This window comes from Ischnura elegans, chromosome 5 (assembly GCF_921293095.1).
Source record: "Ischnura elegans chromosome 5, ioIscEleg1.1, whole genome shotgun sequence".
NCBI lineage: Eukaryota > Metazoa > Arthropoda > Insecta > Odonata > Coenagrionidae > Ischnura > Ischnura elegans.
The window spans coordinates 72,124,951-72,143,883 of NC_060250.1; the positions used below are offsets into that span (position 1 = coordinate 72,124,951).

An 18,933-nucleotide genomic window follows, 5' to 3' on the forward strand; every position below is an offset into this window, starting at 1 on the left:
ACAGCTACCTTTATGAACTACCAACAAAATACATCTAGGTGTGAGGGGGCTCACGGAAATGAACTGGTACGAATGCTTGAAAATTGCATGCCTCCGGCTTAACCTTGGGTGAGCTTCACTTCTACCTATACAAATCGACTGTTGGGTTGACGTCCAGACAGTTGACTCAATTAAATTCAAAATTCTTAAATAGAAAAATTAGGGAATTTTATTTTAGAATTGCACAAGCATTTTTAGAATTAAAGTTAGATAAGTTCATTAATTATTCCATTATTGACAACTAATAACATCCCACTTATCATACATAAGCCCTCAATCAATCCCACATCCAAGGAATTATTTCAGAAACATATATGACTGACAATCATACAATGAGACCAAATGCAATGAGTGATGACAAATTGCGGGCAAACCCATGCTTAGTCCACGTAGTCACAAGCACTGATAAGCATCTTGTAAGTCACCCATTCACCTTAATATATTAATCAGATTGGAGACAATAAATTTTCCATAGCAATTTGAATTGCCTATGAAGTGATGAAAATGAATTTTATGACTGAAGAAGCATTTGAAAATGAACAAAGCAATAGGATTACGGAGGGGGCGTGTGAACAACTTGAACTTCAAGTCAAGTAGAACTGGAGGAAAAAAATCTTAACTCCACATGAATACGATACAAGTTTAAAAAAAAGGCAATATAGTTGAAGGCAGTGGTGGTAAAAGAACTACGTAACTGCGTATCATGAAGCTTTTTTGTTACGAAATATGTATAGCTGGCAATAATTTTAAATTTAATTCAGTTGTTGCATTTTTTTCAAATGATTCTCATTCTGCAAACATTTCCGGGAAAAACTTGAGTGATGACTAAATTTTAGTACATAGAAGATACATAAGCAGCTTGAACACTCCTTGGATACAAATGAAGTCTTTAATTAGTCTCCAATAACAAGTAAAGACAGTGTCTACATTTAGCAACCTCAAGTTTGCACCATCTCTCACCCTCAGAGCTCCCACTCTCTCTTGGTACCCTCCCTCAGTACTCCCTATGAAACTCACCGCTTGTATTCTGTCTCAACCAATGGGCATCCTTCCCCACTTGTTTAAGCTCACAATTGGAACCCATTGGATCACAATGATGGTAATTGCACCAATTTTACTATGATGGCATCTGAAACAGGGCTGTCGGCATGGTGCATTGGTGCCAATGTCTAGTTAGCATAAACGAGGCTCCAGTGGTAAAAAGGGAGAGCTGGGCTTGCTTTGCTTCAAGTGTTTTGACAGTGACTGGCTTAGTAATAGACGTAGCAATAGGCAAAAGCCTTAATAGGTAGTAATATTTCTCCTGAATCTCGATTTAACGTAAACCAAAGTACATTGAACTCTTGATGGACTGTACAGGACTGAATATTTCTGTAAGCACACCAAAGTTGCCAGTCTTTTTGATTTGAGACTTCTCTACATCTTGCACTGACAAAACAACTGCTAAGTGTTATTTCTGTTTAAATAAATTTTAATTCTCCACTGGCTATAACACTATTTTGCATCCAACATTTGCAGGGCAAACACCTTCTGATTCATCAGAAATTACTCAAAAAAGAAGTGGCAGGGGGCTATTAAAAGTATCAAATCTCACACGAATCATCTTTGCTATAATTGTGCATATGCCTTTAATCTGGGCTCTTCCTATGAGTTTGAATACATTATTAATTTGCAACGTTGATGAATTATAAGAGGTTAATTCATTCCTATTATCTAACTGGAACTGTTCAAGAGACATAAATTTCTCATTTATCTCTACATTCTGACATAATTACCATCAAAATTCGTCATCATCTTTGCCCTTTTCTATCAGGCCAAGTGTTCAGAAGAGAAAGCACACTTTGAAATTGGAAAAATGAGAATATATAGGCGCATACATTATCATACTACCACATGGTAATTTCTGAACAATGCAGAATGTGGTTCATTTTACTCAACTATTAAGTAGAAACAACCACTCGACATCAAAAAGTACTACTGTCAATTGCCTACATATGAAAAATGGGTAAAAACTTAAACTAACGCACACAATGGGAATGCATTTGTGCCAATAGTTGTGAATGTGGGTAAAATTGAAATAAAAAATAATGAAGAATACCAACAATAGGGGTTAAAAAATACCTGGTAAACTTGGAATGTAATGCTGCTAACCATATTCTACTTTACTCAGCAATGGATTCAAGTAGATAAAATATATGCACACAGGATGTGGAAAAAAAACACATAGTAATCAGCGGTGCAGTCAAAAATGGCAGAGAGATGTTAACTTACCAAATGAAAATCCCGAGAATTTAACAGAAACTTTGAAAGAAAAGAAAAAAATCATTAAAAGTCTACAAAAAGAATAACTTTAATTTAACAACGTTAAAAGAATAGAAAATGTGCCAGGAGTAATTGACTGATTGCAAAAAAATGGTAGGATGATCGTTGAACATGAAGCTCACATTGATTGTGGAAATTGAAAAAAGCCTCTAAGTTCCTACAATCACAATATTAAGCCGTGGAAACAAAGAAAGACAGAGGAAACCAGTATGGTTTATTTTTGAGAATATAAGTCCACACCACAGTTATTCTTGTATTCAATGCCCTGTTGTATAATTGAATTATTTTCCTTGTAGAATTAATTAGATATGCTTGAAAGGCTTATGCTTATGAGCTGGAGGGCTTCACAAATAGCCATTGACAGCACAACTCTTCCCTATTGCACGGAAGCATTGTACAGTTGCTAATGCACTAACAGCATGTCCCTGCATCATGTTTTCCAACATCAATGCATTAAGATTGTAACCAAGCCCCATTAACATGTAGCAAGATACAATTGCAACCCAAGGATCCTTGAGTAAAATACATACATGGCTTGTCGTGTGAAAAGGAAACTTGAAAATATTTTATAACAAACACGAATGTTGGAATTGCCAATGCCGAAGAGCAAAGAAACTTGACCATTTTTGTATGGACAACAAACATATCCACTGAATACAGCAGCTTTTAAGAATAAAACAGCTTCAACACTTAATGCCATACCTGAGCCATAACTTCTAGACAATTATGATCACTCTTATTACTACTTAAACTTATGATTTTGAGGCACAAGGCGTGATTTAACAGCAATACACTAAATATCCACCACCATGGTATGTAGCATCTATGAAAATGATCTGTCATAGAGCATAAGTCATTAACAGTATAAGTTAACAACAATGAGTTAGACGAAAAACTTCCAGTCATTTCATCAATGATAATTGAGGACGAGATTGACTTCTAAACATGCAAACATATCTGAATATAATGGCAACTAAATGTAAGCACCTTAAGAAAATTCAACCCAAGAACTCTAGAGAATGTAATAAGACACAACATATATTTTCAAAGAAGAGTTCACTACAGCAAATTCAGCGAATACACTATGTTCCTGAAGTACACACGACACCACAGCACATTTGATTAACCATGATAACATTCTTTTAAAAATTTGTAAATAGTGATCTAATGAAGAATTCCATGATATGGGTATGGTGGGGGAACTTACACAAACTATTGTGTAATGATAGGATTATAATAGCATTAAAACTCACAATGAGAGCCATTTCCTCCATGAATACCCCCAAGGCCTTGCTCTCTATCTTCTTCATCAGAAAAAGGACGGTCTGACATGGTGTTGGATGTTCTAATATCGATCATGTCATCATCTGAACTTGCAGAAGCCCCTCTAAACACATCCGAAAAGGGATCTTTTGTAGTGGGCCTCTCTAGAGGGTGGTGGCCGTTGGAGAACTAGAACAAATCGTCGCTGTTAAGAACATTTTAACATATTAACTGCAAACGCAAACCAATTACTTTTCGGGAACCTTTTCATAAAAATACCAAGAATTTAAGACAAACAAAGTGGTCTAGTAATCTACCTTGAAGACAAATGGAACTGATCACTTACAATTGAAAAGGAGAACCCAACTATGTCACCAGACAAACATTTTAGTATGTATTTTCTTTGAGGCACAAAAAACGTTCATAATAAAAGGCAAAATGTATAACATTATGAAATGGTCAATAAGCTTCAAGCAAAGTTCACGACAACAAATGCGTATAAGTTGGGAATTATAATCTTAATTTCTCAACTGCGGGTACCACTCAAAGTTCATGCATCAAAAAAATTAAAGAAAAACTAACCTGAAAAAACTATTTACCTGTTTTTATCAACAAATATTACATTTTACGGAAAATTTAAATATTTACATTATGCATTGACATCATTTCCGCGCCGTATGGTCGTCACAAGACCAGGATTTCCACATAGTACTGGAGTAGCCACCATCATTTAAGAAGCACTCAATGGAATATCTACGCATAATTAACATGCTCTAATAACTAATTTAATTTCATAAAGAGGAAATGACAACTATGCAATTTACTCAATGACAGGTCAAACAAAAAATTTGATGTGAAGGCATTTCCAGTCTATTTATCATGTATTCCTTGTTCACCAAAATTGTTTAGCTTGTACTATTCAAGATATTAAAACCAAAACACCCAAATATTAGTGTTCAGACACTTATAGTCTTACATAACACTTGCATACGTACCGATATTGTACGAGGTCACAGGACTTCACGCGCATGAACACCGTTAGCGAAGCATTTTAGAAGTTTAAATTCAATGAAACAATTAATTAAAATTTCTTTCTTCAACACTAGACAGCCACAATAAAAATTAAATCGTCTAAAACAGACACAGAGGAAACGTACAGGATCCCAAGCTTTCAGCACTCGACCTTGTTAATCGATAAGTCGAAACGACACACACACGACAGCGCGAAAAAAATACGGGGAGCTTAGAAATAATAATTCTGCCAATAGCCTAGAATAGTCACGCATACTAACACTAGCATTTAAAGGAAGGTTAAAATCACGATTAATACATAAATCTCCTACCTGAGAATTGACAGCTTGGTATGACGTGGGTAAATGCAGTGGTAAAGCTGTATTCCCTCTCAGAGGATCCCTTTCCATGATCTGTGACAAGGCAAGATCTAAAACAAAAACAAAAAGCAAATACGCAACAAGTAAAACTAAATAGCTAAATTAAGCTTAAAATATCACTACACATGCGTTACGAGAGCACAAAAAACCGCAACTTGACTTCCACGATCACCGATCGTAACAAGCCTGTAGGCAAATAAATTTATCTAAATACTTCTCAATTATGAGACATTACGAATTTATGCATTAACCCATTCCATAATTCTTAACTGTTAGTAGATTTAAAATATTCGTAATGTCGCAGAACAGATGGAATGACACTATAGCAAACATCTCAGAAACAATTACTACATGTAAAACTAACCAGAATTTCCCTTATGCACAGACATTACTTATGTAAGAAAGTATGCCTAGGTGCAGCGAACAAATTCAATCATTTAAGACGATGTTGTCACTAATTTCACGGAAACCTAACTTATAAACACCCCATCACGAGACTGACAAAACAATAGCGAAAAAAGTAACATGCACATACGACTTATATGTACTGAGTACTGCTAATTCGTAATTAATTCTCGTTCGCTCACCTCACAGATGAACCTAATTAAGCCATTCACCGACCATGGACAATTCGAAGGTTGCAGCCACAGTCCACCGCATCTTACTTATGTAACTCGTTTCTCAGCCCAGTATCATATTACATTGCGTTTTACACCCTCCCAAGCGGACGGGACCCTACATTGACCCAATTGTCGTTCTTCGTCATTGACCGATTCACATAGTGGATTGGCAGAGTAAGGATGGACGGTGATTCTGTTAAAATGTTTTCAGTACTTTGTAAAGAAAGTTATAATCGCTAAACACGGTTTTAATTTCTAATATGAAAGGTAAATTCTATGTATTTTATACTCTCATTCAATATTTACCATAAAAATAACGTAGAATTTTAGTTAATCTTCGGAAAGGGCAGAAGTGAGCGAACCCGTGGCAGTGAGCTGAATCAAATGAACTTGCGAATCGTTCAAAAGATTGGAGGTGAATTTGAAATATCTTGATTGATGCGGGGTCCTTTAATGATCTGCAGATAAGCTTGATTAGAATATTGGTGGTAAAACTAAGGTTTACATGAAATTAAATGAATTGAAAATTAGTAAAATGTAAATGAAACATACCTTCATGCATAATATTTCGGCAATTATTTAGTGAGGCGACATAAAATTCTAACCATTCAATTCGCAGTGTCAGCTATGAAGTGAAATAACGTACTTTACATAATTGGAGTAACTTATGTAACATGCTAGAGTCTACTGTAGAGAGGTTCTCAGATAATTTTTTTTTAATTTGCTCGGAAGCTCATTACATAATAGTATCATGAATGTGAAGGGAAGGGAATCATCGATGGTGATTTTTATGTTACGCTTATTGGATGTGTTTGAAAGCGCAGAGCGATCTGTGTGTAATTTATAAATATCCCGAATATAAATATTTTTGAAGAATATCGATATATGTACTTCATGTTTCATTGCATTCAGCTATATATCATGACGCGAGAACGGTGACGGTGAATAGAGTATTTGCACGTTTTTGGTGAGGCCTGTTAAAAATATCAGTTTGGTTTAATTAAGCAAAATTCCAACTCCTACAGTCGTACGACCATGGGCGAATTTGTTATTAACAAATTAACATTCCAAAACCAATGTTGCGCTTAAAACACTCCGCCGCCATGCCAGACGGCTTGTGACGTCAATCCCCATACTCAACTGACTGCAGTTCCTCCGATCATCTGCGATTGATGGAAACCTTGTTTATTGTTGTTTACGAACACTGAGGTGAATCTGACGGAATAAACCATCTGTCCTACTATAAATTAGTGGTATATTTCGTACAATAATTCTTTAAGTTCGTAGCCATGAGCGAAGATAGATTAATGGCTTGTGGGACAAAATTCCGGAATGAATATTGTTTTGTTCCGATACGTGGGAGCACCCGTGTTTCTACACCGAACAAGATTTTTGTGGATGTTCCCGATAAGCCTGAACTACGACGGAAATGGTTATTGGCAGCCCGGAGGGATCTTAAGTCGATGCCATTATTACACACAAAAGAGTTTATTATTCCATTCAGAAAGGAGAGACTAATGCGTAATACTGAAGCATATGTATGTTTGAGATGCAGTTATTCTTGTATACAAACGGCCGTGTATTCATTGATGATATACATTGCATATTTTTTCACTTCGGATGCTTACTTTCATTATGTATGCTTGATGACTATGGAAAAACGTAATTGGTAACGTCAGTATTTTAAGCATTTATACTCTAAAAGCAGATATAAACAATGTTGGAGTGGAAAAGGAAAATTTAAAGAATTTACAATGCAGTAAAGAATCGTAAAGAAAATAACGTTACGGTAAATGTATAAATGGTACAAATTTGATGCATTGCAAATACCTACATGCGAGCAATTAGTAACATATGTTTACTCCTAAAATGTTATAGTTGAGGAAACACAACAACCTGCCTCCCTACATTTAAATTTTCAAATATTGACAGCATAAAAGTGCGGAAACATACGGAAAAATTGTTTACTAGAGGTGTTAATGAATAAAAAACTATGCAAAATTACCCTTACTTGTACTTATTTATTGCTCATCATATCACAAATAGCACTACCACGCACACATTTCACGAGCTGTCTTTTTAATACTTATAATCAGTATATGCCGAATCAACTGATTCAATGAAGAACTTGGCTCACAATACATATAAAACACTATTATGTAACACTAATAAAGCATAATTATCGGTTTTCCAATCACTCTGCACACCACACTAAAAGAATTTGCACTCCTTGAAATCCATAAGGATTCTTCACATCTCACTTCCCACACATCACTAACAACTTAGAATCAGTTTACGTTATTTCACGTTAACATTGCGAACACAATTAAATGAATAGTCTGAAACAAATTACTAAACCAGTTATTGTAACATCAAAAAACTTAGAATTTCACTATCACTCCTACCGTAACCAAAATATGACCAAAACAATAACGAACAAAAGCGCAACGAATATGCGTGAAATGTAAACACTGACTAAATCTCAAAATGAATTGGCAATAGGTTTAATACGTAATAAAATCAAACAGAACTTAGAAGCGAACAAACGAATGCAAATTAATACGCGTTCGATGTATCCCTAAAGCACAACTAGTCCAAATATGAAACATATCCCCTTCGCAATAGTCAGATACCTTTGATCGAAATGCATACGGTTGGTTGAACCAGCATGGAAGAAATAAATTCCTCGAAGATGTTACATTCACAACTCACTTCACTCTTTACTTCTTCGTCTATATGCAATCGAGTTAGAGACTTAATTGTTGGATGAAACGCTTCACGAGTCTATTTTCTCCCAAATCGGGAGAAAATGAAGTTACAGACCTTACAAAAACGAAGATAGGCCCTAGGTATACACCGATCACGAAGGAGTCAACGTCTGTGAGGTTATTTGAAGAAGCCTTAACGAAACCAGGTTCCATTTTGCAAATTTACTTGCAGAAAAATGAAGAAATATCGCGTAAAATACGTGAAATATAAGTTATTCGTCAATGCTCCCGTCTGCTTGCAACTATAATATGGGAGATGACGTCACGTAACGAATAGCCAATTACAGGTCGTTTTACCCTCCAGAATTTCGATGCTAAAACAAAGGTTATTAAAACTTAAATAATAAATTAATAACAAAACACATGGAATTTTCATTAAACATATGAGAACTTCAAACATGTATGCACTAAATGGAAAGGGTTTCATGCTTATTCCTCACCCATGCAAACACTCTAATAGAGGCTCATGCAAAGGGCGCCATTATTCAATTTACATAAGCGTGGCTTCTTCATTTGAATCATTAATAAGTTTCTAACGAGAGAACTTAATGTGTTCAAAAAGGTAATGAGACACAATCAGAGTAGCACCAATTGTCGAATCGAAGTCGAATCCAATTGAATAAATCCCAGCGTAAACACAATGTGTTGCAGAAATGTTGCAAAAGGGTTGCACGAGGTTGCAGGATTTGCAGCAAGTAGCTAGGCGTTTGGCAACATTTCTGCAACGCCTTAATTGCGTCGCTGATATACTTATTTGGTCTGAAATTTTTTATATAATATTAATGTAGTAGTATATTTTAATATTTTAGCCAGAGGATATACATATTTAAATCTGATTCATCCTATTCCTAAGACAATGACTGTACGTGACAGTGGAATATTCACTATGTTGCAGAAAGGTTGCGACATATTGCCGGTCGCTCATCGGAGTGTTATTTGAACATAGTTTTCCCCAAACATATATTCTAATATGCAGTGGTTTTCAAAGAGTATAACATTCATCTTCTGAAGCAAATTTCCTCTCACAAGAAAAAAAAATTTCGGCCTTAAGACAAGTTTGTCCCACTCACACTAGAAATTTTTGAAGCATACGAGCAGGGGCGCAGAGTACACAGAAATCCTGCATATGAGATAAAGACAGGAATACAGCATGATATCGATATGTATATTCGGTACATCAAAAATATCGATATTTGCATATACGAAACCAGGGGCGGATCCAGGATTTCTTTCTGGGGGGGCACATGCAAGGCCCTATCCAAGATTTTGTTCTGGGTGGGCATAAGGATGCCTCCTAATATAAAACGAGCATAATGATAATGAGGCCATATTAAAAATCTTGCATATTTTTTAAGGGTCTGAGGTGAGGGGGGCCACGAACCTTGTGCCCCTCCCCTAGATCCGCCTATGTTTGAAACATCAAACGCGTTGCTACTCCGTCTCTCTCCCTCCAACGTTTGCGTTTTACGGTGTGGTATTGTCCTCTGTGAATCTTGAAGAATATCTATAATTAAAATCTGTAATGTCATAAATAAATTTTTTTTTTTTTTTTGAAGGCATATTGTGAGTATTACCTATTTTAAAGAGTTGCATAAATGTGCCAGTATGTTGCAGGAGTTGCATTAATGTTACAAGTGCGTTGAAGGAGTTGCATAAGTGGTGCAAATATGTCTCACCAGAGGTTGCGAATACATTGCCATTACGCTGCAAAAACATGGGTAGTCCAAAGTCCAAATACGTCCATCAAAAATCCGGATATGGGTTTGACCACCTACATGCCTATTTCTCATTAAAAATCGCAACACCTATCAGTGAGATTGGCTCTATACATTCATTATATCTTTTCTCCTGCCATTTGCATTAAATTTGCGTTTGCAAAGTATGCAGCTTTGCAGGAATACTTTGTGTCTTATTATGTTATTTCACATTCCCTTGTCATAACCAATAGTGAACGCAGGGCCAGATTTAGAATGTGGGTGGCCCGGGGCCAATTTTGGTGGAAGGCTGGGAGGTGCCACTTGTTGCATTCAGGGCTACATTAACCCATTAATAACAACGCCAATGGATAAGGTGTTTTTTATCAGCACTATATTAACCATTTATTAACGTCGATGTTGACAAATACATGTTAACAATGACGTCATGGCAAAATTATTAGTGCCAGAACAAACTTTCTTTAGAAGTGAAATATTACTCTGTGTTTTTCTATTACAAGTTATAATTTACATTTTATTGCAATTTTTTTGTTACGAAATCTATTATTGAATTATACCATATTTTTGTTACAAATGTCTTTGTAATTTTGAGGCAACAAAATTGATAAAAGTGTTATTTGACTATTATGTCTTTTGTTAACCAGAGCCAGAACGCCATTCCTGAACCATAACACTACTGCATGTTAACCAAAAAACAACCCACCTTCACTTCAAATCCCCTCATGCAGTATGGTTTTTTTCTGTTTTCCGACTTTGTGAGATTTACCTCTATATTGCCAGAGGGCTTACACTCAGTGGGAGGCTCTGGGTTTGTGGGTAGTCCTTAATTGATCTGGGCCAAAGTGGACACAATCCCTGCTGCACGTCTCTATATGGTTTCTCACATGACATCAAATACCATTTGATGAGCCACCAAATTTCGTCTCACTGACCTGCTGGATAAAATGCTTGGTACATGTTTAATACATATATGTATGTACATACTTAATTATTTACTTGATAGTGTTGGGGGCTTTTCGGGAGGAACTCACTCCCTACTTGTGTTCTGTGTGTGATGGGCGAGCATTTTGATTGTATTTCTCAATTACTTTATGAACATAAAATACAAGATGGCATAATTTATTCTGACATACACATCTCCATTGTAATAAGCATCTGTTTCGTCTCTTTTAGTCCTTGTGGCGGAGCACCACCACGAAGGACACCCACCTGGCTGAGGTCGTTGCCCTGGGACCCTGAGGTCCCTGCTGATGCCACCAGGGTATGAGGAGGCTAGCCCCAAGAAGGCGCCGCAAGAGAGAGGCTCTCAGAAAGGCAACGTAGAAGGACTTCCGCATGCGAGAGACGATAGCACTCATCTGTATCCTTTGCCATTGGAATAAACATGGTCGAAATTATTTCTGTCCACATTATTGAAGTGAGGTTTATTACGGAATTATCCCAACTCCCTTCAGTCCCATCAGAGGTTGATTCTTTCTTTGGTCTTAGCACAGCAAATTACTTTATGTAGAATGATTTTTTTTTCGGTGCACAATGTGTACCTGCATATATGCATAGTGAATGGATCTCAGTCTAATTAGACAAATTTACCTAATAAAGGTGTAGATGTGGGGTAGTACCCTGTTCATGTGAAACAATGAATGAGATCATAAAGAATAACCCTTATTACTTCATTCGTGTTTATGGTGGCCCCACTACTTCCTCGGTAGATATGATATTTGGAGACGGGAATAATACTCAGAAGTAAGAAGTCTATACAGGAGTATTTCCCACTAAGTCATGCGTATTGAAGTCAGAAGCATCAAAATGTTAACAATAAGGTGGTTTCCTATTTTTTTATTGCCTAAATCAAAAGATTATTACTCCTGGAGTACGTACTTCATGCTTTTAGATTTTTAAATGACGATATCTATTTTTCGCCATTAAATGGAAAGTGAAAATTTTCAAGCGCGGCTAAGAATGAATGCTGGGAAAAGCCTGTGTGATGTCATTCTGGTTCCGGCTGCCGCTGTGTGAGGCCACCTTGGTGTGAGGCTTTGAGCACCACTACAATGCAGGCTGCTAGCAGGTAGCACTTGGCTTAAATAAAGATTAGTAATACCTTATCAAGAGAAGGAAACTTTCCTACCATAGGCAATTTTAATAGGTGATTATTAAGATACGTTTCCCTGAGATCCGTGCCTCATGCATGCATTGGTAATCTCAGACGATGAAAACTCCTGACTACTAGTATAGCATCTAGGTCCCTGTGGCATCACGTGAAGTGGGTTTAGAACTTATTGTTAGGCTTGGATATGTGCTGAACACATGGGAGCATTTTTAGGAAGTGAGGTATGGGTGTAGAACTAGGTCGCAGGAGTATGAAGATGATAATGTTTAAGTTTTGGCATGCAGAACTCGTATCTAGAATTAGGGTGCAGAGGGTGAGAGTGCAGTTTTGGAATGCAGGGGATGGGTGTGGAACTGGAGTTCACGTATATGATGGTGGACTTTGGGTGACGTACGTTATAAATGAAATAGATAACCCTCAATAACTTTGAGTATAAAAGTTGTAATGGAAAAAATTATTATGGGTTGCTGTTGATTTTAATGAAAAATAGAGAACATGGAAGTTTCATAATTTTTATACTTCAAAAGATGTAGAGGAAAAATAAAGAAAGAAAGAAAGAAAATAAACTGTAAGTAGACGTCAGAAAATTAATTCTATCGCTGCATTACGATATGGGGACAAGGGGCGTGGGTATGAAACCCATGTGAAGATATGAGGTGAGCAGGGGCAGGGGCAGATAAAAGGGGGGCCCAATGGACCCGGGCCCTGGGCCACCCACCAACCCAGGGCTACCCACCAAGTGTGAGCTTTGAGCCAATAAAGAGGTAAATCTCACGAAATCGGAAGAAAAGAGAAAAAAAACATCTTGTATGAGGGGAATCGAAGTGAAGCTGGATTGTTTTTTGGTTTACATGTAGTCGTGCAGATTGATATTAATAAATGGTTAACGTTGCTGAAAATAAACACTTTTTCTGGTGGCGTTGTTAACCCACTTTGTGCTATCCTTCTTCCTGGGGAACTGGTGAGAAATACGGAGGGTACTTTAATAAAATGTTGCAACTATGAAAAAAACAATACAAAGCTATTTTATAACACATCCAGATGCGTTTTTTTTTAATTGATGAGGTAAAACTGTTTAATATTGGCAAATATTTTTACGTTAACTGAAATATAAAATCTAATGTAATAAGTTATAGCAAATTAAATAATGGACCATGTAACAGCTGATATATCGGCCTGCCGCACTTACAGGGTTAATGTAGCTCTGAACACAACCAGTGACACACCAAGCGGTATCATCGGAAACACGAGTTGCGTGCTTAGCTCATTGATTATTTAGGACTCCCACCAAAATACATAGGCCCTGGACCACCAACATCTGATATCCGGCCCTGAGGAAGGGTGGTCTGGGGTGATTGGGATGCCTTGGCTAGGGCTCATGATGCTGCTCCCCCATACCGCGGGATGCAGGGGTTGTCCCTCGGAAAATGTTAGGAAATTGCATGCCCGGAAACGGATTTCGATGCTATTCTGGCTCAGATAAAAATTGCAATTTCACAAGAAAAAATACTATGAAAAGTGAGAATTTCATAGCTCAAAAAATTTTATTATGTTTTATGGTTTCATTTACTATTATATGTATAGTGAATTTGTTCCTTGAAAGTGCGCTAAAATCTAAGACAAAACTCTAAAATAACCTTTTTTAATAATTTTTCAAAAAGCATCAGATTCTCTTTTTAATTTGACACCCTTATTTTACTTATTTTTTTTATATAACCTTGTTACACTGTGTGTAAAGCAACTATGAAATATGAAAGTATAGGATTTTATAACAGTAAAAAAGCTTTGGTTTATGTAATCTGTATCTTTCTTTATTACACTTTTCATATGCTCTTACGCTATAGGCGTGAACATTGTGGGGGCTCTTGGTGATCGCCGACCAGCCGACCTGGCCAGAGTGCCTCTGAAGGTGAGGAAATGGGTGCAGTTTGGGGATGTGGGCATAGGCGGAGATAGGGGGACATGGAGGCACGTACTCCCCCCAGACGCTTGAAAAAGAGACAGATTTTTAACTTTGTTATCATTACCTCTGTTTTTTGTGTATTGTGGAGCCTCAATCATTAAGCCTTAGGAAAAAGAAACTTTGGGTGGGACATGGAGGCATGTACTCATTAAGACGCTTAAAAAAGAGATAGATTTTTAACACGATTATCATTACCTCCATTTTTTTGTTAATTTGCTCAGGGCCGGATATCAGATGTGGGTGGCCTGGGGTGGGGCCTATTTTGGTGGGAGTCATAAATAATCAATGAGCTAAGCACGCAACTCGTGTTTCCGATGATAACACTTGGCATGCCATTGGTTTTGTTTTCAGAGCTACATTAACCCTGGAAGTGTGGCAGGCCAATATATCGGCTGTAACATGGTCCATTATTTAATTTGCTATAGCTTATTGCATTAGATTTATCTTCTGTTAATCGTAAAAATATTAGTCAATATTAATCAGTTTAAGCTCAATAATAAAAAAAACACTTATGGATATTTAATAAAATAGCTTTGAATTGTTTTTTTCGTAGTTGCTACATTTTATTAAAATACCCTCCTCATTTCTCGCTGGTAGGCGCTCTGGCCAGGTCGGCTGGTTGACGATTGCCAAGGGCCCCCATAATGTTCACGCCTATTGTGTATGAGCATATGAAAAGTGTAATAAAGAAAGGCAGATTACAAGAGCCAAAGTTTTTTACTAATAGAGCCCAATTCAAGAAGACAGAAATGCCCTCCATTGGTCATATGCTAGTCAGTACTAAAAAAAAAGCATTGCCCTTGCAGGAAAGGGGCTCGAAAACTGTCGTTATTATACATATATAGTGACTTATTCTACTTCATTCATTCACACGGCGCCTTAAGCGCAAACATACATATAAATTCAGAGGTAAGGAAAGAAAGGGATAGGAACATGGAATAGAAAAGAAATGTATCGGCCATATTGGCTTATTTCACTTGGGCTCAGCGTGCCCCGAAACGCATGTTCCTGTCTCTTTCCTGCTATCGTGTGAGTGTGTATCTTTCCTTTCATCCTTTTGTCCTCGTCCATTCCTTCTGTTGGTGAGTGGTAAGCTGCCCCAGTGCCATCTATTGGTTACCCTTGTGGGCCAAAGCAAAGGGAGTTTCCTGTGTATAAACCCCCGCCGAAGTCCTGGTAGTGCAACTGGTAGAGCACCTGGCCGGCAACCAGGAGGTTCTGGGTTCGAGTCCCAGTCAGGCCGCATTTTTACCCTCTGATTTCTGGCTTTTTCCATCTACCACAGCACCATTGTCCTCGTCCTTTTACTATTCCATGTTCCTATCCCTTTCTTTCCTTACCTCTGAATTTATAGTAACTTATTAATATTTTCATATCAAGATAAGAGAATGTTTAATTCAGTAATTGTTGCATATTGCTTTTAATGTCAAATATGAGAAGACTGTTTGGCTGTCAGACCCTTGTGCCTCCCCAAGAAAAATTCCTGGATACACCCTTGGATGTGGGCATTGAGTGTGGAACTCATGACAAGGGCGTACCCAGTGGGGGGCAAGGGGAGGGCAGCTGCCCCCCTAGAAGCAAAAGTAAATTTAGTTGGTTCAAAACGAAATTTTTGAAAAATGTTATTCAAAGAAAGTGACTTTAGTATAAAATATGTAATTTAAAGCACTGTCATAATATTCTTGAAATTTTGGTTTCTTAACATTTTCTGTGTTAGTATAACTTGTGAATATAACGACCACAGCTTGCCCCCCTCTAGTTTTGGTATGCCCTTGACTCAGGAGCAGCATGATGACGTGGTTGTCAATATATGTAGCTACATGAGCAGCTTTATTGTTGTTCACATGACTTCAATGTAAAAAAAAGTAAAGCTTGATTGTAGAAGTTCTTGACTCAGCACATACATAGGTATATGAAAGAATGATTCATCATTTTACAAATATAACATTCTCAGAGATATTTTAATGGTTCTTGTGAATGCATGTCTGAAATAAGATAATAATAACAATGTTGTGCAAGATCTGATCAAACCAAGAACTTACCTGAGATTGTCACTGAAAGGCACTGCCTCCTATGATGTGAAGGCTAAGAATAATATTGGGTTCAGAGGATAGACTAAGTGGCACCAGGATGGGTATTTTTATTTAATTTTTGCATGCTAAAAAAATTGATACTTGATGAATATTTTCAGTTTGCAAAGAAAATATATTTGACAAAATGAGGGAGATTTCTTGCATTTCTTCAGCCCTGAACTGAGATGGTACCAAAGGAAAACTTATAAAAGACACCATCACCTCGTGAATCTGTTCACGGAGCACATCTTTGACTCCAGTAACTTTGGTACATGTAGTCCTAGGACTGAATTGCACATCATGCAAGGTTACATAAATTAAATATAAAGTATAGGTACTCACTTATTTCTTAATACTTACACATTAAAATGAAAGAGTTTTTGGCATTCATTCAACTTAAACCCTGAAAGTTTTGTCATTTTAGTAGAACAGCTGGAAGAAAAGGTAGCCACCAATAATGCTCATTTTCTTTTGAATGAAAATGTAAATTGTGGAAATATTTGTCTTAAGAGACTGTTTCATTCTGATTCTCCATTGAGCACCCCAAATCTGGAATTCCCTGATCTGGGAACACCCATTATTCGGCAATATTTCCAAGGCGTGCTTTAAGGGAAACATAAAACTTTCGCTGAATACATAATTACGTTCATCTTCATCTGCTCAAGCTGTTTCCCCCTCATATAATAATACTCCCCAATGTATCTGTTGATAATAGGACACACAGTCACTCTTATAACACTTTATTGCCTAGTCAAAAACTTTTTCATGCACTGCCTATGACTTGACTTGCCCAAGCGGGACTTGTCCCTTCTGCACGGGCTTGGCACGCAGTGGAGCAGACAGGCGACTGACATGAGTAATGCAAAACTTTTTAAATACGTTCTCTTTATTGGTTAATGAAAAAAAATGATCGTAGTATTGTAAGAAAGTACTGTACATTAAAGATCTCAGCTAAATAATTGAAGATTTAGTTATGCATAGCACATTGAGTCGATACCTGGGACTCGAGTGTAACGTCACAGAGATGGGCAGTAGTAATGGGGAGAGTTTGTTTGCTTTGTAGTGGCCCACGTGAAGAAAAACATTAATCAACGGCTAGAATCTTCCTCCATCAGTCGTTCCCGATGTATTGATGGATTTTTGCACTGATGAAGCACCTGCACAACGGTGAGCGTTGATGAAATCAACGATATAGATAGCATACAGCTCATTGAACAATATTAAAGACGGCTTACATGGATCGCAAAGGGACTTATAACATATTTAAAAAATTTTATTGAATTTAAAATTTGAGCGATAACATTTAATACTTGATATTCTGCACTATTTTCATAAGTTTTACTACTCATTGGGTTTTTCTCCCGTGAATTTAATTAAATTAAAAAAATAATAATAAAATATATACATCATTATGTGCATTCTTTTCACTCGGCCGTTTTGCAGTACTGCTTAATGGTTGAACATGACTTTGTAAATTTAGAAACAATTACTTCCTTTTCAATCATAAATTTAAATCGTTTGTAAATTAAACATATGATTTTAATTTAAATTTGATCTCATTTTGTTGTAACTGATCAAATTCTTTCCTAAAAATACATAGCAGACCCACTAATGGTACTGAATACTACCACATCACCTGACATATGAAAAAATCCCAAATCTGACATCACCCAAGTCCCAAAGGTGCCGGATTTGGGGTGCTCATCTGTACAATATCATTTGCACCCAAGGCCAGTTTGTGATAATATCTGACCAAATTTGACAGTCAATTGCATTTGATATCACATATTTCTCTAGCAATGATTTAATCTTCATGTTGTTGCTATTTAGTTATGCTGATTTTCCATGCTTGGAGCGCTCACTATTTGGACCTTATTTTTGTAATACAAATTCACAACACTGTAAAAAAAGTTTTCCACAAAGCAAGGAAGAGGGCAGAGGATGTTGATATCATCCAAATCCCTTTTCAATGCCAATGTCACTGTCTTTATCCAGTCAATCACAGGATCTCTTCACGTGTAATAATAGTGATTATTACAACTTCTACTCAGAGATTTGGGATTTGTGTCGTCATCTGCATCTTTTCCACCTTTAGTATCCAAGTGTGGATTTCTCAAACAGCTCACATTGTGCCTGTTATATTGAGGGTTCAGTGTTGATGACGCTAAGGCAAGATCAATTTCTGCCTCAATTTCACTCTCAGTATCAGGAAAAAGATTGTCAGGAGATTGATGTGAATGGCTTCCAGAGGAATATGGTGTCTTCAAGGTATCGTTTGCCGCGATATTTTTTTGACGTTTAGCTATCAGCACTCGAAAAACGACACCCATAACCAAAGCCAGCATTCCAGCTCCAATCCCTGCACCAATATACCAATAGATTCTGTCATGATTTCCTGAAAATGATAAATGACCATGTTTAGTCCATGAAAGCCTTTCTGTTAGTGAGCAAAGGTTATGCAGGGTAAGACTGTGAATTATGATAGCTGAAGACATTGCTATAATTCTTCAATAGGCTCGTTCAATCTAATTTTTATTTTCAAACACCAGAGAAAGGTCTGACAACTTACCATGTGTATGAGCCACATGTCAAGAATGGCATGGCTTTATGAAATGCATATAAAAATATATTTGTATTTGTGTATGACATTTTTATAGATGAGCAATATAC

The 18,933-nt window shown here is 36.9% G+C and overlaps 2 protein-coding genes and 1 long non-coding RNA gene across 7 annotated transcripts in view; 1 reads left to right on the top strand and 2 right to left on the bottom strand.

Moving 5' to 3' along the window:
• Positions 1-5,690, bottom strand: part of LOC124159046 (H(+)/Cl(-) exchange transporter 5) — a 28,045-nt gene extending 22,355 nt beyond the window's left edge. Inside the window, exons 1-4 of one of the 4 annotated variants that reach the window (XM_046534544.1) lie at positions 5,603-5,690; positions 4,968-5,065; positions 3,615-3,813; positions 2,311-2,340 (exon numbers count right to left, since the gene is read on the bottom strand). In XM_046534544.1, the coding sequence (XP_046390500.1) occupies positions 2,311-2,340; positions 3,615-3,813; positions 4,968-5,045 (307 nt within the window). In that variant the 5' untranslated portion in view covers positions 5,046-5,065; positions 5,603-5,690. Of the gene's footprint in view, positions 1-2,310; positions 2,341-3,614; positions 3,814-4,619; positions 4,819-4,967; positions 5,066-5,379; positions 5,526-5,602 lie in introns of those variants that run through there. The other 3 variants (XM_046534542.1, XM_046534543.1, XM_046534545.1) reach the window with 3 other exon arrangements.
• A 132-nt stretch (positions 5,691-5,822) lies between these two features.
• On the top strand, positions 5,823-11,515 carry LOC124159047. Its single transcript, XR_006864899.1, has 2 exons — positions 5,823-5,902; positions 11,292-11,515. It is a non-coding gene; the product is annotated as an uncharacterized LOC124159047 (long non-coding RNA).
• A 4,860-nt stretch (positions 11,516-16,375) lies between these two features.
• The window catches only part of LOC124159048, a 171,825-nt gene continuing 169,267 nt past the window's right edge, over positions 16,376-18,933 (bottom strand). For both annotated transcript variants that reach the window (XM_046534546.1, XM_046534547.1), the window contains exon 7: positions 16,376-18,658. In XM_046534546.1, coding sequence (XP_046390502.1) covers positions 18,276-18,658 — 383 coding nt within the window. In that variant the 3' untranslated portion in view covers positions 16,376-18,275. The remainder of the gene's footprint in view (positions 18,659-18,933) is intronic.